This window comes from Setaria viridis, chromosome 5 (genome assembly GCF_005286985.2).
Source record: "Setaria viridis chromosome 5, Setaria_viridis_v4.0, whole genome shotgun sequence".
Taxonomy (NCBI): Eukaryota; Viridiplantae; Streptophyta; class Magnoliopsida; order Poales; family Poaceae; genus Setaria; species Setaria viridis.
The window spans coordinates 45,177,028-45,200,121 of NC_048267.2; the positions used below are offsets into that span (position 1 = coordinate 45,177,028).

Genomic DNA, 23,094 nt, shown 5'->3' on the forward strand with positions numbered 1-23,094 from the left:
TGAGTCAAGGGAGCCTCCTGGAGCTGAGACGGGCCAATCTCCTCGGCCCTCTGCTCATCGTCGCCGTCGTCGTCATCGTCATCGTCGTCGTCGTCTTCCTCTGATGCAATTGATTTCGAACCTGAGGGGCCTTGGCTGGACGTACCGACGCCTCCTTCGCGCAGGGATGGAACGTGCACGTCTCGCGTCGTGGCAGTCCTGCAACCACAACGAGCAGCGGCACGGCGAAGCCGATTTGACAATCACTGCAGTAGTAAAAACAAGTTACACAAATGAAGAATGTAACGTATTAATGAAGTATTAAAAAGAATAATTTGAGACTTACCTCTAGGAAGCTCCGCGTCTCGGGGTCCCTAACTCGTGGACGGAATTGCTCTATATCTCTAACCGAGCTTTGTAGGGTACGCCCCTGCAACAAATGACTAAGTCACTAAAGCAACAAATGACTAAGTCACTAAATGACTAAATGATTAAGTTAGATCACTAGGTCCTTATCTAACTAACTAAATCTCTAAGTAACCTAACATAGAATATAGAAAAGTGAAGCAATTGTCTTACCATCCTATCCAGGATTGGTCCTGCCTCCACCTGCCTTCCACCACGAGTACTCTGATCGTACACCGTGTCTTCATCGTCGGATGACTGGATATCGGCGTAGTCATCTTCCGTCCACGCTTCCCTCAGCCTGTGCCGCGTCGCACCTTGGTACCAGCTCTGGTATTGCCTGTACGCACTGTTTGTGTGCGGCTCGTTGTTCTCGTCCAAGTTCTGCTCGTACTGCTCCCATTCCTGAATATACGCATGGTGGAACGCGGGCCAGTCGGAGACCTTCCGCTTCTTCTTTCGATCCACGCTGCACGTCACGTTACACGTTACTGTTAGCCAAAATTTAGTTAATAGTATTGAAATATATGAAAAAGAAAGAAACTTACTTGTGTAACTCTATACTAGTCGAGGTCGCCTGTGGTGGCCAAATCTGCCTCATCCCAAATTGGCGTGCTACTCGATGTGGCAGGTGGTACTCGACAGCATAGAAGCAAATAAGAGGGCACACCATCCTGTAAATATCATCGTCCTGAATACACACGAAGCTAAGGGGAAAAGGAAGTGGATCGTCTCCGTCGTAAGGCTGCCAATTTACCTGCAAAATTTTAATCAAAAACGTTAGTTGTTATACTAAAAGATTACAAAGCATGTTTAAAAAAAATTCACTTACACTATGAGCAGTGAGCGCGTCTATCTCGTTGATGTAATCCAGGTACGCGCGGTCCAACCTGGTATGGCTAACCTTAACCTGATCCCAAATATATGCCCATGTCGGCTGTCGTCTCGGCGGCTCACCTGGAAACCACGGTCGACGCGGCATAATCTCGGGCCGACCAACAGGAAGACGGGACCACATCCATAATTGCAATAGGTACACACACCCACCAACTGACGGGGAGCCCGAAGACCGACGGCACGCCTCGCACAGCTGCCGATATAGAAAGCACAACACAGCTGATCCCCAGCTGTAAATACCAGCCTGGTGCCAGTCAGTGAGGCAGTGGATCCACATCCAAGACGCAGTGTCACCTGTAGCGTCTGGGAAAAGAACGCAGGCAAAGAGGTGTAGTATCCACGCCCTGCAGTAGTGTCCAACTGTCTCAGCATCCGCGTCCTGGGGGCACTGGCCGAAGTGTTCCCGCAGCCATGAGATTAGCACTCCAGATGTGCGAGTCCCCTGCTCGTCAACCTCTCGCCCCAGGACGGCTGCGACTCGTGCTCTCCAACCATCTGAGACGCACGGCCCGGTGACTGGCTGGCCCCGAATCGACAGACCCAGCATCTTCTGACAGTCCTGTAGGGTCACTGTCATCTCTCCGAACGGGAGGTGAAAGCTGTGAGTCTCGGGTCGCCACCTACATTTCGCCGGATTATTATTTGATAACATGTAAACACATAACAAAATGAATATGACTAGTGGTAACAGTACCTGTCGACCAACGCAGTTATAGCCGCTGAATTGAACCTGGGCATCCCACGACGAACCTGATACGAGATGACATCGAGGCCAGCCATCTGTAGCAAAGGAGTGTAGCGGTCGTCGTACTGCAGCGCCAAAAACCCATCATGGGCTCTAGAACGAAGGAGCGGAAGGACCTGCATGCAAATAAACCAAGTCAGAGATTACATAGGACAAAAGACGTGGACGCTCGCAAACCTTTAATCATGAATTGTAAATTATTACCTGCCCTCCCGCTATGAGACGACCTCGGTGGGTCTGGTCGTACGCCTGATCTAGAAGGTGGAAGTGCGCCATCCTACAAAAAGGCAAAAAGATATAAGATTAGTAAACAATAAATCATTAAGTTAGAGATGTAGAATCACAACCTGTATGAATAAAACACATATCAAGTAACGAAAAAAGGTATTAGTCGCACCTCACTAATTTGCCAACGGCAAGTGCGTGAATTATGACCCAATCTACCGCACTTGCCGCACTCGTTCTGTTCTGGATCAGCAAGAAATGGTGTTGCTCTACCACGCCTCGTTCTTCCGGATACCTGATCCATAGTCATGTTATGCCTCGTCCGCTTCCTTGTTCCACGTTTGTTCCAACGGTATGCAGGATCCGCAACATATTTTGGCCCATCATACGGAGGCCACTCTCTAAGATCCCGGAAAGGCACGAAGCGGGGGCTCCATGTCCGCACAAGGGTGTCTACGCTGAACTCATGTGGTATCATGCTCTCGATATCAAAATTGCGATGCCTAGCTGCTGCCACCAAATGAGAACATACAAAGTGGTACTGCCTTGGCCTACCACAAGTGCACTTGAAATCTCGGAGAACTACCACATGTATCCTCGACTCTCGGATCTCACCGTCGGACGTTGTACCGCCCCTATGCTCCACCTGATAAGTTCCTGAGCCGAGATCAAAACATTGCACCTCATGTGTGGAAGCCCTTTCATTTGCAATGATGAGATGTCTCTTTGGTTTTTCAGCCCATCTCTCCCCAGCAACCTGCAACGCTTCTGCTTTTGCGTGTCTTTCATTGAACCACGCAACAAGCCTGTAGAAGGTGAATTCAACGATTGCGTTCACAGGCATACCACGTATCCCCAATAACAACTTATTGAATGACTCGGCCATGTTACTGCACTGAAACTCGTACCTCCAACCACCGGCGTCGTGAGCTCTAGTCCACTTATCTACATCTCTCATCAAACCAGCAAGCCAATATCGACCTTCTGCATTTGTTGCGGTCCTTACCTGCTCCAATTTGCGCTGAAAGTAATAGTCCTCAAGCTGCCGTGCTGCAACTTGAAACAGATCAAAATTATCCTTCACACCATCCTTCCGAAGAAGGTTCTCCGCAAGGTGCCGAGTGCACCAACGATGATGCAAAGGTGCATAACCCTCTATCTGTTCTTGCACAGCATTAAGTATGCCCTGATGCCTATCGGATATGACGCCAACCTCCCTACCAGGACCAACCACATGTATCCGGACTAGTCTTAAGAACCACCCCCAACTGTCATTGTTCTCCCTCTCAACCAATGCAAATGCCAAAGGAACCAACATATTGTTCGCGTCACAAGATATGGCTATAAGAAGTGTGCCTCTATATTTGCCAATCAAAAACGTACCATCAATAGAGAAAACAGGACGACAGTGCCTAAAGGCTTCCACAGACTGAGGGAAGCACCAGAAAGCACGCCCGAATATCTGCCTCCCGTCCTCCTTCCAAGCATTTGGCTTTGGAATGTACTCATAATGCATGCCTGGATTCACCGCTTTAATAGCATTAAAAAGAACTGGCAGCTGCTCGTACCCAGACTCCCAATCTCCATAAATCATCCTCCACGCACGCTGCTTAGCCCTCCAAGCTTTACCATAAGTTATCACATATCCTCCATAAATCTCCTCAACAGTTCTTATAATTGTTCTCACTTTCATGTTGGGTTGTTCCTTCAATATTCCCATCAATCGCTTCGCAATGAGGGTAGATGTTAGCTGCGGATGTCTCACTGTAAGCTCATGGTCAGCACAATTGTGTGGACCGACTACTTTTGTGATCTTCCACTTCCCGGTGATATTTTGCTTTCTTGCACAAACCCTCCACGGACACCGTTCCTTGTCACACACAACTGTGTAACGGCGCTCCGCATATGAATGCAACACTTTATATGGTCTCTTCCGTATCACCGCAAAGGCTTGCAACCATCTCTTCAATGCGGGAAGGTCCTTAAATACCCTACCCTCCTCAATAACCATACTAGGACCAACTTCAGGAGCTTCTAGGAGCTCATCATCACGTCCTTCTGCAAACGCCTGATCCGAAAGAGTCAGGTCGCTAAACTCATGAACTATCGGATCACGACGTCCGGGGAATATACGCCTGAACATCTCAATATCACTCTCTGTCATCTCTCCAACAGGACGATCATCATCAGAATCAAGATCCACTCCCATCTCGTATGCATCTTCATCATTCAAAACTTCAACACTATTAGAGCCACGCAATCCATCTCCACATTGCACTTGCGCATCAACTAGAGGCACATCCACATTTTCTGGAATATCTCCTGCGCCATCAAGTACAAATATGAGTAAAGAATAAGTGGATGGAACGAATGGATTATCTCGTATCAATAGAAACCGGTGAGACACTTACTCGGATCATTCTGAGTGAAAAGGAACTCATTAGGAGAGTCCGCCACATCATCGTCAATCCGACAACCATGTCCAACTACTTCATTAGGGGCAGATTCAGCATCGGGAATAGTAGGTGCAACATCCACGTTCATAACAGGTTCTGGGACGGGAGGATCGAAATGTGCCCGTTGACCCATTGGTCGGGAAAACCGACGAGGATTTCGATCAACTCCCACCGGACGAACAACCACTTCAACACTTGGGGAATGACCATTCATAACCGTCCTCACATATTTCTCCCACTGACCTGCACACCGAATTGGGACTATCTTCCTTTGAATGTTGAGAGGGGAACCTAGGTGAAGTATGCCCTCGACTATGATTTCATCATTTTCATGACAATGTAACTCCTCCCGAGCCCTTGCAACCAACTCACTAAACGATGGTTTCTCATCGAATATGACAACCTCGCACTGCATGCCAACAAACTTAACACATCCATATTCATCCCTTTCCACAGTGCCTCCGTAATATATGCTCACTACGTTCTCCATCTAGTATATCAATATAACGACGCACAATTCATTTAGTCCATAATAAATTAAACATTCTAAGTACTAGATCTCTAGTATGTAATAAGATAGTATCAATTGCCTACTAACTACCAAATACATCTACCTAACTGTGTCATACAACTAACTAACCTAATAGTTAGTTAGGTACGTACCTATACAACTGCTTAACTAAATAACTAGTTTACTATGTAACTAACTGTACATCTAACTACGTAAAGAAAATTGGACATACATCTAGTTAAATAGTGTCATGAGTATCCTCTAATCTTTCTATCGTTATAATCCATACAGATTAATTTTCATATCTAACAAATCTATCTACCTATTCTAATTTACGTATCTAGCTATTTCATCTACCAATTCTACCTACCTATCTAAATTCTACCTATCAATATAATTCTAATTCATCTATCTAACTATAACTCTTCTTAGAGTTTTACCTCTCCCTGGTGAACACTGGCGGCAAGGCGTGGAGGCGGGCACCGAGCGGTGGTCAGACGACCTCCGGTTGTGGATGATGCGGGCGACGGACCGTGGGCAACCGGCAGGGGCAGCCACGGGCAATGACGGGAGCGGCGCAACCTTCACAGCACGGGCGGGGGGCGCCGGCCGCGGGCAAGGTCCCACCGGACCGGGGGGGGGGGGGGGGGGGGGGGCGCGGCCGCGGGGGTCCGCGCGGGGGGCGCCGGCCGGGGCGTCTCCGGCCGTCGGGCGGCCTTCGGCCGGGAGCGGGGAGCTTCGGGCCGTCGGGCCTTCGGGCGGATTGGGGCGTTGGGCGGGGGCGGGTGGGCGGGCGCCGGCCGGCCGCGGCACGCCTCCGGGTGGCGGCGGCGCCGGCCTACGAGCGGCGGCGGCGGCGAACTTCGACCGGCGGCGGCGGGGACCTTCGGGCGGACGGCGCCCGCGGGGACCTTCGGGCGTTGGGGCGCCGGGCGGCCGGGCGTTGGGCGGGGGCGGACTCCCAGGCGCCGGGCGGCCGCGGCCGGCCTCCGGGTGGCGGCGGCGCCGGCCTACGAGCGGCGGCGGCGACGGACTTCGAGCGGCGGCGGCAGCGAGCTTCGGGTGGATGGGCGCCGGCCGACGGGGCACGGGCCTTCGGGCGGCCGAGCGGGCGACGGGCGGGGGCGGCCGGCCTCCGAGCGGCGCCGGCGGCGGGACTCCGAGCGGCGGCGGCGGACTCCCAGGCAGCGGCGGCGGCGCTTTTGCTCGGGCGGCGGCAGCGCGATTCAAATGAATGGAAAGCGACGCGACGCGCTTGGAAAGGGCCTGCGGTATGGTAAGAGGCTTGGCGCCAGGGAGGCTGGCGCCGAGCCTCGGCGCCAAGATCTATGGCGCCAAGCCTCCGCGCCGGTGGCGCCGAGCCTTGGCGCCACAGATCTTGGCGCCAAGCCTCCGCGCCACGTCAGCGGGCCGGTGCCACGTTGGTCGCGCGGTGTAGGGGCCTTGGCGCCAGGACGGCTGGCGCCAAGACGTTATACCTTGGCGCCAGCCTGGCGCCAAGCCGAGGGTCCATTTTCGGAATTGGTTTCGCCAGGGGCCTATTTGTGAGATTTTTTCGCAAAAAGGGCCAAAAAAAACAAAAAAGTCGGCCGAAAGATTGTGAGCAGCTCTGAACTCCCCCCGCGTGTGCTTCAGCAATCTCCATCAATCTCTGCACGCGAGGGGATTAACTAACTGCACTGGATTTGATGAAACCTACTTAGGTCTGCATCAGCCGACTGCTGCTACGATCTGATTGATCTCCGAGCTGTGCTGGCATAGTGGTGGATTGATGGTTGCAACTGACAACCAAGAAAGAAGCTTGCCTACATGCATGAATGTGCCTGAGAGGCACGTCGGCATGTTTCACTTCACCGAGTTGAGAAAGCGGCTGCAGGGAAGACGACAGCGATACTCGCCGATGCTGCTCCCATCTCCTACGTATGCCGCTGCGTCAGTGTCAGCGATCAATCGATGAGCACAGAGGACTACAGGAGGCTACGGCCAAGGCCAATGCTATCTTTTAGGTCGGAGTCTCGGAGATGAATGCTCGACTTTCTCGATATGTTGCTGGTTTCGGGATATCCAGTATCCTGTCTCTATCGTTGTCGCTGGCGCATCGGTGTCGCAGTGCAGTTTCAGAAATCAGATCTCGGTCCACTTCAGCACCCTCTGCCAGGCAGAAGCCATGTAGTCTAGTCATGCTCATGCTGGACTGGATCATGTACATATTTGCGTCGAATATATTTCCATAAGGTTGTAATTTTATTAAGTTCAACGAATACGAAACTAGAGATCAAGCTTGCATTCCATCATCGTCTCCTTGAAAGGGAAAGCGAAAGCGAAAGCAAAGCGAGCAGAGCAGGAGTGCACGGCCAGCTCGGGAAACAGCGAGCGAAGCACAGGCTTGTCCCCCTCCTCCCCCACTCCACTTCCACTCCCACACCTCGCTCGCGTGCTCATTAATGGCGGGCACCGCATGGTTGGCGCCATCCATTTCCATTAATGCCTCCACCCACCTCCGGGCCGCCCCCATCTACTTATCCAAGCCGATCGAGCGCTTGCTTCCAATCCAGTCTCGGGCCGTTGCATACTTCCATCCGCCACCCACCCCCACCTTGCCCGCCGCGCCGCGCCCCAGTGCCGGCTGCCGGCCAGCTGCGCCCCCGGGATCCTTGAGCTGGAGGTGGGTGGCGACGTAATGGCGGCTGCTTGCTTTACTGGCGTTGATCCCCTTACTTATCCCTGCATCGGTGCCGCGGTTTATTGACTGTGCTTGATTGTGTTTGGCGTTCTGTGGTTGTAGGTGGTGGTGGATGACCAGTTCTCGGAATTTTCTGAGGGGAAGATCGGGGGGTGTTGTGTTGGTCCGCAGTGGGTGAGCGGCGTTTGAAGCGATTTCGCGCGTGGCGGAGTCGTTGGGTGATGCAGGAATTTTATCCTGGGCGGCTAGGACTGCGTCACGCTCAAGGTGTTCGATTAATTGCCTCTGAGAGCACACACACGTGCGAGCTCAGCTGCTATAGGTATACTGGTTTGAGTGGTTTTTGAATTCTGATCGATTGCGAGAGAGATGGTTGGGAGCGTGCATATGAATGGATCGGTGCACGGTGCCAATGGCACTGAGGAGCGGCTGGACGAGCTGCGCCGGCTGCTCGGCAAGTCGGAGGGAGACTTGCTCAAGATCGTCAGCGTCGGTGCTGGCGCGTGGGGCAGTGTCTTTGCTGCTCTTCTGCAGGACGCCTATGGCCACTTCCGGGAGAAGGTGCAGATAAGGATTTGGCGTCGCCCGGGGAGGACAGTCGACCGGTCCACTGCAGAGCATCTCTTCGAGGTGATCAACTCGAGGGAGGACGTTCTAAGGCGCCTCATTCGCCGCTGTGCCTACCTGAAGTATGTCGAGGCACGGCTCGGGGATCGGACATTGTATGCTGATGAGATATTGAAGGATGGATTCTGTCTGAACATGATCGAAACACCGCTCTGCCCTCTGAAGGTCGTCACCAACCTGCAGGAAGCCGTCTGGGATGCTGACATTGTGGTGAATGGAGTGCCATCCACCGAGACAAGGGAGGTGTTTGAGGAGATCAGTAAGTATTGGAAGGAGAGGATCAGTGTTCCGGTAATAATTTCCCTGGCAAAGGGGATAGAAGCCTCATTGGATCCGATTCCTCATATCATTACACCCACTCAAATGATTAGTTCAGCAAGTAAGAATCTCTCGTCTCTTTTTTTGTCCATGTCTATTTTAAACTGAAAGATTCGATCATTTAGTTTCTGAAGGAGTTGAATGGTCTTGGTTGCCAAAAAAAGATTTATAACTGTGACATGCATAAGCTGCTTGATCAAAGTGTTTGTAGTACTTGGCTATTTACCAGTGTAATGATTAAATAGCACAATGTTTGATTCGTGTACAAAATGCTGTCATGTGGAAAGCTCATCTGTGTACTGCATAATATTTGACAAACACGCCTTATTTCTATAGTGCATGCTAATTACTTTAGTAGGTTGCCTACCATAGACCATAGTTACCCATTTACAGGTACAGGAGCACATTAGACCTATTTATTACCTGTCTGTTACCATAACCAGATAACCTCCACAATTATGCCATTAGCTGGTTAACACAGTTAGTTTGAGGATATGCTCTCACCAACAATTCTTTTGGCTCCATTTTATGGCAGGATTGAATTCTCATTGATGTGTTTACTTGTCTATTCCATTTCTTTATTTACCATTATGATGTGTTTTACGTGCACCAGAAAGTCAAACACACCAAGGTTGTATATTTATGGCATGATCATGACAAGGTGCTTATCTTCAATGCCCTTGATCATGATCATGACATGGTGCTTAGCAACTAGTAGAAAGAATGGTCTTGATCTTGACATGCACCTGGTTGAAACATATAAGTTTTTGTGTGACTGCTTAATGCTTGACCTGCGTATTTGAACTCAACAGTACAGGCTGATATTTTTTAGAAAAATAATGCAGCTGGAGTTCCAACTGAGAATATACTCTATCTTGGAGGACCAAACATCGCCTCAGAAATTTATAACAAAGAATATGCAAACGCTCGAATCTGTGGATCCAACAAGTGGAGGAAGCCTCTTGCTAAGTTTTTGAGGCAGCCACATTTCATTGTCTGGGACAACAGTGATCTTGTCACTCATGAGGTGATGGGTGGCCTGAAGAATGTCTATGCAATTGGCGCTGGTAAAACTAATCTCTCCATTTTCATTAGCTGACAACATTAGTGTAATTGGGATTCTACTCGATGTTGAAGAAAGCATATCAAACATGGAAGTCTTTTATGCTTAAAAAGTTAGTTGATCTGTTTAACAGTCACCAATCTGGCCATTACCATGACTTCTTGCCTTAACAGAGTATGGTTGGCAGGGTGGGGTACACTAAAATCAGAAGGGTACCTAAGAATTTTAATTAAAAAACAATCGAATTGGAAAATCTTGAAATAGGGATATAGAGGACAAATAGGACAGTATCTCTTTGTTTTACTACGTTTTTTCAGTTCCTGTTTCACCATATTTCTCTTTATGTTTCAGGAATGGTGGCAGCTTTAACAAATGAGAGTGCAACAAGCAAATCTGTATATTTTGCTCATTGCACGTCAGAGATGATATTCATTACTCACTTGTTAACAGAACAACCTGAGAAACTTGCTGGTCCTCTGCTGGCTGACACTTATGTAACTCTCCTAAAAGGTCGCAATGCATGGTATGGGCAAATGCTTGCCAAGGGAGAGTTGAGTCCTGACATGGGTGATAGTATCAAGGGAAAGGGAATGATTCAGGTAATATTATAGCAATGTTCTTTTTATTTTGTTCATTTTTATTCTGGGAATATCTTTGACAAATGTTGAAAGGCGATTGCAGTAGATGTCATAGCTTACTGGATATTTGATAACCCTGAATTTTGCATCCGTCCCTTTTCCTTTTAACATGGTGTGTTTCACCACGATCGTTTTATCATTCCATTGGACAGGGTATCTCTGCCGTTGGTGCATTTTTTGAGCTGCTTAGTCAACCCAGTTTAAGTGTGCAACACCCGGAAGAAAACAAGCAGGTTGCTCCAGCTGAACTATGCCCAATCCTGAAGAGGCTTTACAGAATATTGATAAAAAGGTTTGTGCTCTGTATCGCCATTGCTCCCTGCATAACTGGAGAATTTACAGTGGGCTTGAGGAGTGAGGACTACAGCCTAAGTGCAAACTTTACCAGTTCTCACTCCTGCATTTTCCTGCTTCGTATTACTCTTCTGATATATATACTTGACTTTATCCAAATCTGCAGGGAGCTCCCAGCAAGAGACATTCTCCAAGCCTTGAGGGATGAAACGATGAATGATCCTCGCGAAAGGATTGAGATGGCACAAAGCCATGCATTCTACCGCCCATCTCTCCTCGGGAAACCATGATCATATTAGTTCTGTATATTAGAAGAACATAAACGAAGGTGGGATGAGATCGAATTTGCCAAGCTACCGATCATTCTTGATCGAACTTGGAGCAGGTGTATCTGCACTGCTGCTGGCCTGTGTTTGAGCTTATAGGGCCTTCGTCAGTTGTGGAATTTTTTGTGCTCCTTCATTGCCATGTTGTACAAGATCACTGAATCAATAAACTTTATGATCGCCAGTCATATGAACACGCAGTTGAGAGTACCTGAGGAATAAGCTACTCTTGAATCTCTTGATGGAAATTAGCATTTTACAATGTGTCAGGTCGAGTGTATGTGCGGATGCATTCTACATACGCAGTTGTGGGACTTGGCAAAGCAGTCCGTGCGCAGCTGCGAGCACCACCGGCCGCCGGCCGATCACTAGACGGTCCCGACATCCTCGCCGCAAGTGGAATGCGATGGGGGAGCGGAGCCGGCGCCACCAGCCCCAACCTTCAGTAGCTTGTGAAGAAGAGGAAGCTGGAAGCTGCCAGCCCTACCCACTCTGCAATGCCAGGGCTAGCAGCCTAGCTACGAGCAAACGCCACCGCGGCCGCGCCAGCGTCACCACCATCGCCGTCCGCGCTCGGGTGCCGCAGCACCGAGCTGTAGGTCCGGCAATCTCAGGCCACCGCGGCATCGCTGGAGGGAGGGCCGTCGGCGGCGCGAGAGGGGAGCAGGAGCCAGCGGATGCACGCGGAAACTCGTCGGAGGCTCACATGGGACCATGGCGGCGGGTATAACGGAGGTCACCGGCGGCAGCGCGACCTCGCTGGCTGCCATGTCGCCGGTCTGAATATTTTTGCAGGTAAGCCCCCAAATATTTTCAAATAGACCCTGTTAGTTGCGATCCAAATATTTATAAATACCTCCTGTTTTGAATCGCGATTATTGATCGCGATCCAAAATTAAGGGTGTATGTGTAAATATTTGGATCGTGAATTAGTGATTAATAAACGCGATCCGATTATTTACAAACAAAACCCCCAGTTTGCCGTTGCCTCTCCTCATCGGCTCATGCTCCGGCCCCGACACCGACATCCTCGCCGCCCGCCGCCGCCTCTGTCCTCCGGTCCTCCCGCCGTCTGTCCCAGAGGATAGAGCAAATGTCCATCCCCATTCGAGCCCTAGAACAAACCAGCCCCCCACACCAAGTAACGGAAGCGCTCCATTCGCCGTCGCTGCATCCGAACCGAGCAACAGCTGCGCGCTTGAGCTCACGAGGCCGGGCATGGCGGTGGCGATCCTGAAGAGGCCTTACAGAATCGAGATAAAAAAAGGGTCTGCGATGTAAATGCTTACATTGGTTTGCTACAGTATACAGCATGTCAATTCTCGTGCCCTTTCTCGTTTTGTAGCACGAATGGTGTTAGCTTTCGTAAGACGAGCAAAATCTGCATACTCTGCTCATTGGAAATCAGAGGTGAGAAACTTCGTACCGGGAAATGCTTGCCAAGGTAGAACCCAGTCTTGAGAAGGCTGTTAGTATGAAAGGAAAGGAGATGATTAAGGTAAGATCATACCAAGTTATTTTCTTCCCTTTCCATGCTCAGCATCTCTTTGAAGAATGTTAGAAGGAGAAATTTCTAGAAGATATCAAAACTTACAATATTAATTTTTCACAATCCTGACATTTTCAACTATCCCTTTTCCATTTTGTGCTATATGTCTCACTTTTGTATTTTTTGCTGGGTATCTCTGCCGTTGGTTCTTCTTCTTCTTCTTCTAAAAGATATCAAAACTTACAATATTAATTTTTCACAATCCTGACATTTTCAACTATCCCTTTTCCATTTTGTGCTATATGTCTCACTTTTGTATTTTCTGCTGGGTATCTCTGCCGACAGGAGCATGTCTTGAGCTATTTAGTCAATCCAGCTTAATATGTGTCCAACGTCTAGATGAAATACAAGCAAATTGCTCCTGCTGAACTGTGCCATATTCTGAAAAGGCTTTATATAGCACTGTCAAAAAGTTTTCTTTTCACTCACCATTGTGTCATTTGCTTTCTGTTTAATTGGTCCATGTACAGTGTACGGAATGAGGATTGCTATTCAACTGAAAATTTTCTCCTTTCTCATTGTGGCCTTTGTAACTACTTCAAACTACTCTCTGATAACATACTTAGGGGATGTTTGGTTCTTTAGGAGCTACTAAAATTTCTGTCACATCGAATGTTTAGATACTAATTAGAAGTATTAAATATAGACTAATTACAAAACCAATTGCACAGATGGAGGCTAATTTGCGAGACGAATCTATTAAGCCTAATTAGTCCATGATTTGACAATGTGATGCTACAGTAAACATGTGCTAATGATGGATTAATTAGACTTAATAGATCCGTCTCGCGAATTAGTCTCCATCTGTGTAATTAGTTTTATAATTAACTCATGTTTAGTCCTATTAATTAGTCTCCGAATATTCGATGTGACATGAATTTTAGTCCAGACTAAAGATCCAAACACCCACTTAAACACTTTTTGAAATTTGCAGGGAGCTCCTGGCAAGATATAACAAATGGTCCTTGAGGAATGATTGAGATGGCACAAAGCTGTGCATACTACTACCGTCCATCGCTACTCAGAAAACCATGACTTCATTGATTTGATTCTGTATAGAGTGTGCCATGCAGCTGAATCAGCGTGCAACACCTAGAGGTTCCATAAGTTTGATAACTCACACAAAAGTTTGAGCTTTTTAGCAGGTATATATCTACATAAATATCTGAATTAAGGGGGCTTTAGTAGTTTTAAAATTTCTTTGTGCTTCTGCCAATTTGCCATGTTGTACAAGAGATTACTGAATCAACAAATGATATGTGATCACCCAGATGAAATTGCTTAATAAGAAAATGTACTTGATTGTTTCTTCTATGAATACTTCAAAAGCTTTCTTGATGCAAATTAGCATCTTCTTTTTTTTTTTGCCATGCTACCGATCTTTCATGTCTCTGCTTGGATGGTATGATGTTTGCCTGAAATGGAGGAATTCTTAATAGATATTCTGGCTAATGACATTTGTTACCCTAATTACTGAGAACAATCTGAGAAACCTTCCTGATTAAGTTCCTATGGACATCATCGTCAATCGTTCGGCTTCCAGCATTCTATAGAACTGTTTTTTACCCCTTCCTTGAAGGTGAGATTTGCAGATGATATCAAAACTTTCTAGATGTTTTTGACAACCTTGACGTTTGCATATGGCTTACTGTTGACACTGGATTTTGGCCGATAAAATCCCATAAAGCCTGAAATAAGGAAAGGAATATTCTTTTCTTAAAAGGAAAGGAAACACACATATCGAGCACGTGAGACTCCTAGAGAGTCTAAGTGCTGTTCAGGTTCATACAGAGGAAGCAAGGTTGTGTGTTAACAGCTCACGTATGAAAGGAAAGGGAAACAAGAATCTAATGACGATACAAGATAGAAGCTTCATCGAGAGGGATTCTACATAAAGGGAATTAGAGCCCATGTATCTTAATATTTCCTTTTGTTTAGATATTTATTGTTAGGCAAGTTTTGTACTAAGTCATTATCGTAGCTGACTAGGGGTCATTAGTCTAGGGTATAAATATGTACTCCTAGTCATTGTAACAGATATCTCTTGATCAATCAATACAATCTTTCGGCGCCACGCCGCCAAAAGAGTAGGAGTAATGTAGCTTTTTCGACGAGTTCCTTCTAGCGCAGGGCTGCATCAGTTTCGATCTCAGATGAACTTGTGAGTACCATCATCCGATCATTACGACCTCTATCAGAACTTTCTAAGTTAAGTCTTATATTCTGATATCGTTGTACGGCTAGTTATCAAGTATTCTTAGATTGCAAGTAGAATTTTCTAGGTTTTGTCCAATATTTTGCTTGTCTTTGACATAGCTCAAGTTATCGAATGCTTCAAATCTGGTTAGATTATCTTTATTAGCTCCCTCGTCCTGTTTAAACGTTCATAGTTATTGATTTACATATGTTAGGTTCGATAGATGCTTACCCTTACCCCTCGTATTGCTAACCGTCAGGTCCTTGACGTCAGCGTGCTACTGTTAAGAGCTGATCTTTCGAACGGGTCTTATTCGTTTCTCTCAGGAGCGTGATGACATCATTGAACTGATAGGGGCGCATGCGAGACCTTGCTGCCGCGAGCCTGTCTGTTAAGATTAATGGGTCAAAGTTAATACCCTCTCACCATGTTACCTTGTTTAAGTTCAATTACACGGTCATGACATTGATTAGATTTTGTTACCTTAATCAGGTTTGCAAGCGGTAGACAAGAGATCCTTGATGATTGTGTTCTAGTCTTTTATATTGACAGATCGAGGTTAATACCCTCTTATTCGTGTTGCCTTATCTAAGTTCAATACACTTATCAAGACATTAATTAAGACCTGTTAATGTATCTAGCTTGCGTACAATCAGCATCGGCTGGTCCTTGTTGCTATGTTCTAATCTTTTAAGTTAAAAGATTGATACCAATGCCCTCTCATTCGTGTTACCTTGTCTAAGTTCAATACACTTACCAAGACATTGGCTAGATCTGTTAGCTTATCTGATAAGCGCGTGGTTAACAAAGGCTCCCTTTTATGGCTAGAACGTCTACCTACGAGTTCAAAGGCTTCACCGACAATCGACTCATGAATTTTACGTTTCCCTTATCAATTGCAAATCAAATTGACTGACACCCCTTACACCACTCACGAGCCGATTTGGAGCCTGCATTGGAGTTAAGCAGATCTTTCAGATCCTCCATGTTGTTCAACGCAAAAGCCTGAGGTCCAAATTTTACGTCAACACTTACACCTTTTCTTATAATTCCAGGGAACATGAGATAACACTTCATGCGCAAGGAATGTACATGCTGACCGTGACCATTTTCACATTCCCTGGGCACGTACACCTACTGCAGTTCAACTGAAAATTTAACCCATGTTTCCCTTGGTCACTCTCATAACTGCTTCAAATCACTGCTCTGTGCATCACCAAAGAAAAAAGACACTGCTCTGTGACATCGGATTCTGAAGGGAGCTCCCAGCAAGAGAGATTCTCCAGGCATTCAGAGATAAAATGAGGCTGGATGGGATTGAAATTGTCATGCTGGGGCAGTTAGTCTCTGCTCCGTCCGATGGTGCATTGGTGATATCCAGTGTCTCTGGATTGCTAAACCTTTTTGTGCCTGTTACGTTGCCACGTGTGTTGTATAAAAAATCATGAGATCTCCGAATCAATGAATGTTACGTAATGAGCCAGATCAAAAAAAAATTATTGCCGGAAATTAGTAGAGGCTCGAGGCATAATAGCCCAGCCCATTAATGCACACTAGTTCCAGTCCAATATTTGGTGCTGCAGACATCCGGCCCATAATCAGGCCTGGGAGGCCCGTCCAGCCTTGGATATTTCCTCTCTCTCGGTCTCTCGCCGTCTTGCCCGTGTTCTAGAATCATCTCTCTCCGCCCAACGCCAGTCGCCACTCCCTTCTCCTCATCCCCACCGTACCGGAAGGCGAAGGCCCGCCGTGGATCGAGCGATGGCGGCGACACCTCCTCCTCCCGCGGCGGCGCTGGAGCAGCTCAGCAGCAACAAGATGTTCGGCGGTCGCAACCTCCGGTTCCGCCACCAGAGCGCCACCCTCGGCTGCCCCATGACCTTCTCCGTCTACCTGCCCCCGTCCCCGGCGTCCAAAATTCCCGTGAGTGCTACGCCCTTCCACTCCGCTTCTCTCGGGGTCAGTCTGAGCTGCGGAATGTGACGCGGTGTCGGATTTCTTCATTGCAGGTGCTGTACTGGCTCTCGGGCCTCACCTGCACTGACGAGAACTTCATCATTAAGGCCGGCGCTCAGCGCGCCGCCGCCGCCCACGGAATCGCCCTCGTCGCGCCCGACACCTCCCCACGTATGTCGATACTAAACCCCTGCGCTCACCGCGTTCTGTTTCTAGGGTTTATGCCTGTGCTGTACATCTCGGTACGCTGTAAGTTTGGTGTGGTCACAAACCAGGATGATTACGAATTTAGGATTTCCTTTCTTTTGTTGTGCGAAATTTTGGGGGTCGCTGTTTGAGAATCGTAATCTCACTCGTCAAAGAAATCTCAGTGTGCATTGTGGCGCCTAATGTTTGCCTGCGTAGTTTGCCAGATTGCTAGATTTACAGCAAGGTTCTAAAGTTACATTAAGTTGTCCGTATTTGTTTGTCATCCAACCACCTAGTAGCGATTTGCATCATATATGGTCCATTTACGCGGCCTAACAGGCAATTATGCGGTACAAGTTTTCAGCCATTGATTCAAGTAAGCTAGCTGAACCTGTCAATTGATGTTAATAGCAGACTTTATGCTGTGGACATCATTTGCCCTTAGTAGATCCTTTTTTATCACCTGTAAGGACTTGAATTTCTAAAAAATGATTTGATAAATAAAAATGCTGCTGTTATTGGGAGCTTAAGGAACAAGAGTTACTACTTGAACTTTTGAGATCTTACTGTCTTGTGTAATCGGTAATTACACCATCATTGATCCTTTTTTTCTGGGCTTCATATGATCGAAACAATTTTATTAGCAAAAGAGGTGACGGGAATTTCTCCCTTAAGCTCTAGCCTCCCTAGGGTATAGAGTTGAGTCTAGTATCGCTTGTTTACCATATAACTATGGTCCTGTTGATGACTGACTGCAGAGTCTGTTCCTTTTCCTGCAAATTATTTGGTGTATGCTCAATGTGATCTCACTTCTATTAATACTTTTCACCCTTTTGTCATTTAGAATACACTTTCTATGATTATTTTGTTACTGTAAATGAGTTCTATTCTCTGATTGCTCTTTTCCTTTGGTTCATGCAGGCGGGTTGAATATTGAAGGAGAGTCAGACAGCTATGATTTTGGTGTTGGTAAGGAACAAAGAATTGTAACTAAAATAACCATGCTAAAGCATTGCATTTTGTACAAATATATGGTCTGTGGACTAGCAAGTTTCATTCAAGGCTAAAGTGTTCAACTTGGCAAGTTATCCTGTGATAATTTTACTATGTCATATCCATCTTCCTAATTGTGGTGTCATCAATTCAGCAAGCTCTTATAGGTCTAGTCTGAATTAGTTCACCATATGGTGGTACTTGTTTAGGGCATCTGTGAGATTTGTTGTAGCTAGTGTGACATGCATGTAGCATGTATAGCCTGTTGCATTGAGCAGCACCTTTCACTAGTCCAATGTCTAATAAAGTTAAAGGCAAACCATGGGACGATCAAGTGCCTTATGATGATATGAATTATGTAATGGTAATATTGAGATCTCATGAACACAAATACACCTAAAATATATGCTAAATAAATCATATGATCTAGAATCATGATAACTTCCAAGTAGCATGGGTGCTAATTACGTAGATTAAAGCCATTTGTTCTTGTTTGGTGTTCTTATTAGTACTTACATATGTTCTTGTCATGTATTAGGACATCTTTTTTCTGCCTAGTTATCTACAGTGATTTACATCAGCATTTTTGTCAAACAATTTGTAATAAAAATTCATTAAATTACAAAAGGAGAATAGAAATCGTGCCAAAAAAACATGTGGGTTCAATTACAGTGGACCGAACTTGTTAAGCTATTGATAAAGTGACAATAACATCAACTTGCAAGAACTAATCGCGTCAAATTCTATATTGATGTATCTGGAGTTCAGGATAAGGACACTGCTTACTGACTGTAACCCTGGTGGCTAATATTTTTATGGTTCTAGCTAAACAATTCATCTGTGCCTTTTACCAATTATTGTGGTCTTGTAGCATGGTCACCCTGTGTTAACCTATGTGGATTCAGCGTATTTGAAAGGAATGTGCAGGATTGCTTTTTTGTATTGCCCTGTGTACGATCATGATGATATAGTAACTATACATATCATGGTGAGTTCTTTCATGTGTTTTGAGGAAGAGAGGACATTGACACTTCATCGTAGCAAGTAGGTTCCAATAGAATACCGGTTATACTAGCAGATTGAATGAGTTTTATTTCTGCACATTCGTTGAGATGTCCTTAACACCTTTTTCCCATTTTCTGACTAGGTGCTGGGTTTTATTTGAACGCCACAAATGAAAAGTGGAAAAATTGGCGCATGTATGACTATGTTGTGAAAGAACTTCCAAAAGTTCTGAGCGATCACTTTGAACAGCTCAACACTACACAGGCATCCATTTTTGGGCACTCAATGGGAGGCCATGGTGCACTGACAATTTACTTGAAAAACACTGATAAATACAAGGTATTATTCACATTTTATTTTCTTTAAGCCTAGAGACCTTTCAAGTTGGCATCCATGACATTTAGTATTGAATCTGACCCTTCCTGAATTTGTGTTTATCTTAAATTTCAGTCAGTATCGGCATTTGCTCCAATCGTCAATCCGATAAACTGCCCGTGGGGTCAGAAAGCATTCTCAAATTACCTGGGCTCAACTAAATCAGATTGGGAGGTATTCTTTTCTTTAGAAATCATTAATTTATCTCTGATATGTTGGATACTTATAAGTACCTGATTGCTGTAGGAATATGACGCTACCTGCCTGATTAAAAAGAAGAACAAAGTTTCAGCTCCTATCCTAATTGACCAGGTACTATGTTGGCCTGTTGCTGCTATCACGCTATTGCTATCCCAGCTCGTTTGTTTTCCTTTTATATTTTCAGAACATGGAAGGAAGTATTCGATGTTTAAAAGAAATGGAAGAAAGATCTTTTTAGTCGAGTGTGGTGACATGTGTCCATGTGACCAAACCTGAAACCACCTGTTGCCGCACGTCTTTTTTGATGGGTTGAGTAGTCATTTAGTGCTTACATCTGATATCTCTCATTCTTGAAAGTGAAACCTCACTTAACCACCAAGCTCATATCAGAGCAGCCAGTATAGATACGTGGCATGAGATACATTTGAAGATCTACTTAGCGTTGTCATAGATGGAAAATGTTTTCTTGAAAGTGCCACTGAGTCTGGCTCAAGTACCTTTACTCGGATGTATGTGACGACATTATAGAGTTGCCATCTTGGATAGTAGGTGTGTGACTAGTTGATGGCAAATGGGGACCTTAGAACATTTTGAAATGGGTTTTTCACATTTTCTTTGTTATGCTGTTGCACGTGATTGAGCACAGCCATTTTGATGGTCTTCTACACTGTGGATTCGATTAGCTCATCTAATGATGAGACCTCTACTGATTAACTTAGCATTTGTAGGAGTCCATACATGAACAGTATTCAGAGTCCATCAGGGTGACTTGACTGTAGCATGGACAACTACTGCCTGATTGGATTGATTTAACTTAAAATGTTTGTTCTTGATTGAACCGGGTAGAAAGTCTAGGCTCCTAAAGAGTAGAGTAGGGTCAAGCTTATCAACTATTTCCGATAGATTTTAGGGCTCATAACTATCGTACATCACCCACAGTGATGCTGTTTGGAGAATTAAATATCTGATGAATCTTGAGGCTGCTACAATCAAGTTTTTTGTTTATTACAGAGTAGAAGTATAAAGGTTATTTCTGTGAATGCTTATCTGCTACATTCTTGTTGACAATTTGTTTAGGGGGAGGATGACAAGTTCCTGGCTGAGCAGCTGCTACCTCGCAACTTTGAGGAGGCGTGCAAGGCTGTCGGGGTTCCTTTGATCCTGCGCATGCAGCCTGGATATGACCATTCGTACTTTTTCATCGCTACATTTGTTGATGATCACATTGCACACCATGCTCAGTTTCTGAAGAGCGCCTGACTTCAAAGTCTCCTGTAATGTGAGGAAGCCATCAAGAGAGATGGGGAGGCAGCTGTGGTTGCGAGGCGTCTGCTTAGCAGTGTGTGTCACTATATCCTGCTGCCGACAGTCGTCTCGACGTTCGCTTGTCTGCTAGGTGCTAGCCTGAGGTGAACAATATACCCACATGCAAATAAGATGAAAGACTCGTCCTTGCTGTCTGTTCTAGCAGGAATGGGGATCTCGACTCGGTGGTGCATTTGAGTGTAGTTTCCTTGTCTTTGGTTGTGCGCAATTATTGGCCCTGATGCAGCCATTTCTGGTGCAAGGAATGATTGCCCATGTGTGCACTTGCCTCTTCTTTGCTTCTGCAGGGGAGGAAACATGCACGGTCAGCCCGGTTTCTATGACTGTATCATCGTTGTCCCCCTTTGGCAATAGCACTTTGGCAAGTTGCCCGTTCTTGTTGTCTCTAGTTGTTCGTGTGTGTCCAGCTCGGTTACTGAATGTAGTGGCAAGTTGCCGCTGCATACTTGCAACATGATGCAAGGACGCTGTAGCCTACGTGAGCCATTGTGGCCGAAGCTGGAGGCGCTGGACCACGGCGGCGAGGCCAACCGAGTCGCCGTCGGTCACTGGTTCTAGGAGGCAGGTCTAGGAGTAGCTCATTACAAAATTGAGACAATATTTAGGGTAATGAATGATCTTCGCACCGACACATTTCTGCATGCGTTCTATAAAATTCAGATATGGTCCCGTTCGCTGTTGAAGCAAAGATTGTGACCAGCAAAACTGTGATCTATCTCTGGTTATATTGTGCTCTGCGATCTGCGCCTTAAACCAAAAAACAGTGTGCCTTGGCACTAGGTTCAGTTTGTTCAGTTACTGCGTGGTGCCTTGGCACTAGGACTGTTGGTCCACACGTTAACGCGGACGTCACAGATTACAGATACGGTACACGCAGGATCTTGAGCCAGGTACGGCAGATTGCGTTCAACCACCGGGAGGACCAGGACCGAGCTACCGGCGGCCGGCTCGCCGGACTCGCCGTGGTGCCCCTGGACCCCGGCCGGCCGGTCCCTCCCAGGACCGGGACCTGGTCATCATGGGAAGTTTTGTCTTCCAGCAGCAGGAGCGGTTAGTTAGAGGTCGCCGTGCTTCAGGTTCCCGTGGGTATAGTACCCCGTACGCGACGGGTCCTTGCACGGACGACGGCCCAATTAGGCAGTGTCAAGCACACACAGGAGAGGCCGCCGGCCAGCCGGCGATGTGGCCGAGCACCTGTGGCGAGTGCAAGTGCCTGGCGCAGACGTCGACGCGACCGACCGGGGAGGCACGACACGAGCTTGCTCCGTGCCCGGCGTGTGCCATGCATCTTGTGCCGGCGTGTGGTGTGTGGCTGCCGCCGCCGCTCGCTGATCCCGTCCGCGATCGGTGTCGATCGCTGCGTCGATTCTCCAGGCATTACTACGCTACTATAGATGAAGATCGTCGACGGCGATGTGCTCCGGCGAATCACATCAGATCAGGTGCTTGCTTTACCTGAAGCGGGAACAGCATATGGTTTGCCGCGCATGATATGATCGATCAATCTCTTAGGTCACGCGAATGCGAATCTCTTGGTGCTCAAGCCTCCCAATTATCTATCCTCCTCCTCCGCCCAGACATGACGCGACGCGCAGATCAATTCTCAAAAGAGAGACCCACTGTTGCTGATCCACCACCCATCAATTCATCACCCGGCAAAAAATTAAAGGGAGATGATGATGATGATGATGATGATCCAAGGGAATAAGCACTGCTGCGTGCGTGTAAAAATGTAAAGGATCTTTGCACTGGGAGCACCAAGCATCAGCAGCAACAGATGGGCATGGACGGTTGGTGACAGGCGCTGCTGGCGGCGAGACAGGGGGGCAGGGGCTAGAGCTGGAGTGTAGCGAGATGGAGAGACATGGCCGGAGTAGGCATGGCCCTGCCCTATGCCCTAGCCTAGCTGCTCGCTCACCGATCTCCGCTCCACGGATTGGCATCTCTTTCATCCCACCGCCACTCTGCCGCTTCGTTTGCGATCTGCCCCTACCTAGTGCTCGCACCTGTCCACACCTATTGCTCTTAGCTTACCACTAAGGATCATGGGAGGGAAGAAGCTCATAGTCCCGATTGCCATCATGCCGTTGCCTCATGGCAACTCATGGTGATAAGATTGGTGATGTGGCACTGGGC

General features: G+C 47.0%; 4 protein-coding genes across 4 annotated transcripts; 2 read left to right on the forward strand and 2 right to left on the reverse strand.

Moving 5' to 3' along the window:
* Positions 1–435: 435 nt before the first annotated feature.
* LOC117858655 (serine/threonine-protein phosphatase 7 long form homolog) lies at positions 436–2,424 on the reverse strand. The gene is made up of 5 exons (XM_072294299.1): positions 2,231–2,424; positions 1,976–2,142; positions 1,217–1,901; positions 933–1,141; positions 436–853 (listed from the first exon to the last, which is right to left on the reverse strand). The coding sequence occupies exons 1-5, from the start codon at positions 2,300–2,302 to the stop codon at positions 496–498; spliced, it is 1,491 nt and encodes a 496-aa protein (XP_072150400.1). The 5' UTR covers positions 2,303–2,424; the 3' UTR covers positions 436–495.
* LOC140222926 (uncharacterized) lies at positions 2,297–5,223 on the reverse strand. Its single transcript, XM_072294051.1, has 2 exons — positions 4,673–5,223; positions 2,297–4,640 (listed from the first exon to the last, which is right to left on the reverse strand). The coding sequence occupies exons 1-2, from the start codon at positions 5,195–5,197 to the stop codon at positions 2,394–2,396; spliced, it is 2,772 nt and encodes a 923-aa protein (XP_072150152.1). The 5' UTR covers positions 5,198–5,223; the 3' UTR covers positions 2,297–2,393.
* A 2,396-nt stretch (positions 5,224–7,619) lies between these two features.
* On the forward strand, positions 7,620–11,355 carry LOC117858149 (probable glycerol-3-phosphate dehydrogenase [NAD(+)] 1, cytosolic). The gene is made up of 6 exons (XM_034741161.2): positions 7,620–7,883; positions 8,004–8,907; positions 9,692–9,913; positions 10,261–10,508; positions 10,700–10,839; positions 11,008–11,355. Exons 2-6 carry the CDS (start codon positions 8,271–8,273, stop codon positions 11,129–11,131), a joined length of 1,371 nt encoding a protein of 456 aa, XP_034597052.1. The 5' UTR covers positions 7,620–7,883; positions 8,004–8,270; the 3' UTR covers positions 11,132–11,355.
* A 5,212-nt stretch (positions 11,356–16,567) lies between these two features.
* On the forward strand, positions 16,568–21,199 carry LOC117857780 (S-formylglutathione hydrolase). Its single transcript, XM_034740637.2, has 7 exons — positions 16,568–16,836; positions 16,923–17,040; positions 17,980–18,027; positions 19,199–19,395; positions 19,507–19,605; positions 19,678–19,743; positions 20,710–21,199. Exons 1-7 carry the CDS (start codon positions 16,675–16,677, stop codon positions 20,890–20,892), a joined length of 873 nt encoding a protein of 290 aa, XP_034596528.1. The 5' UTR covers positions 16,568–16,674; the 3' UTR covers positions 20,893–21,199.
* Positions 21,200–23,094: the final 1,895 nt, after the last annotated feature.

What these genes read in the sequence shown, in the direction of transcription:
- LOC117857780 (XM_034740637.2), top strand. Translation starts at nt 16,675, where the DNA reads ATGGCGGCGACACCTCCTCCTCCCGCGGCGGCGCTGGAGCAGCTCAGC. An exon ending in CCCCGGCGTCCAAAATTCCC is followed by an intron (nt 16,837 to 16,922) that starts GTGAGTGCTACG and finishes TCTTCATTGCAG; the next exon opens with GTGCTGTACTGGCTCTCGGG. An exon ending in CAACTAAATCAGATTGGGAG is followed by an intron (nt 19,606 to 19,677) that starts GTATTCTTTTCT and finishes TGATTGCTGTAG; the next exon opens with GAATATGACGCTACCTGCCT.
- LOC117858149 (XM_034741161.2), top strand. Translation starts at nt 8,271, where the DNA reads ATGGTTGGGAGCGTGCATATGAATGGATCGGTGCACGGTGCCAATGGC. An exon ending in TCAAATGATTAGTTCAGCAA is followed by an intron (nt 8,908 to 9,691) that starts GTAAGAATCTCT and finishes AAAATAATGCAG; the next exon opens with CTGGAGTTCCAACTGAGAAT. An exon ending in TGTCTATGCAATTGGCGCTG is followed by an intron (nt 9,914 to 10,260) that starts GTAAAACTAATC and finishes TTTATGTTTCAG; the next exon opens with GAATGGTGGCAGCTTTAACA.
- LOC140222926 (XM_072294051.1), bottom strand. Translation starts at nt 5,197, where the DNA reads ATGGAGAACGTAGTGAGCATATATTACGGAGGCACTGTGGAAAGGGAT. An exon ending in ATGAGTTCCTTTTCACTCAG is followed by an intron (nt 4,641 to 4,672) that starts AATGATCCGAGT and finishes CACCGGTTTCTA; the next exon opens with TTGATACGAGATAATCCATT.
- LOC117858655 (XM_072294299.1), bottom strand. Translation starts at nt 2,302, where the DNA reads ATGGCGCACTTCCACCTTCTAGATCAGGCGTACGACCAGACCCACCGA. An exon ending in ATAACTGCGTTGGTCGACAG is followed by an intron (nt 1,902 to 1,975) that starts GTACTGTTACCA and finishes GGCGAAATGTAG; the next exon opens with GTGGCGACCCGAGACTCACA. An exon ending in ACTAGTATAGAGTTACACAA is followed by an intron (nt 854 to 932) that starts GTAAGTTTCTTT and finishes CGTGACGTGCAG; the next exon opens with CGTGGATCGAAAGAAGAAGC.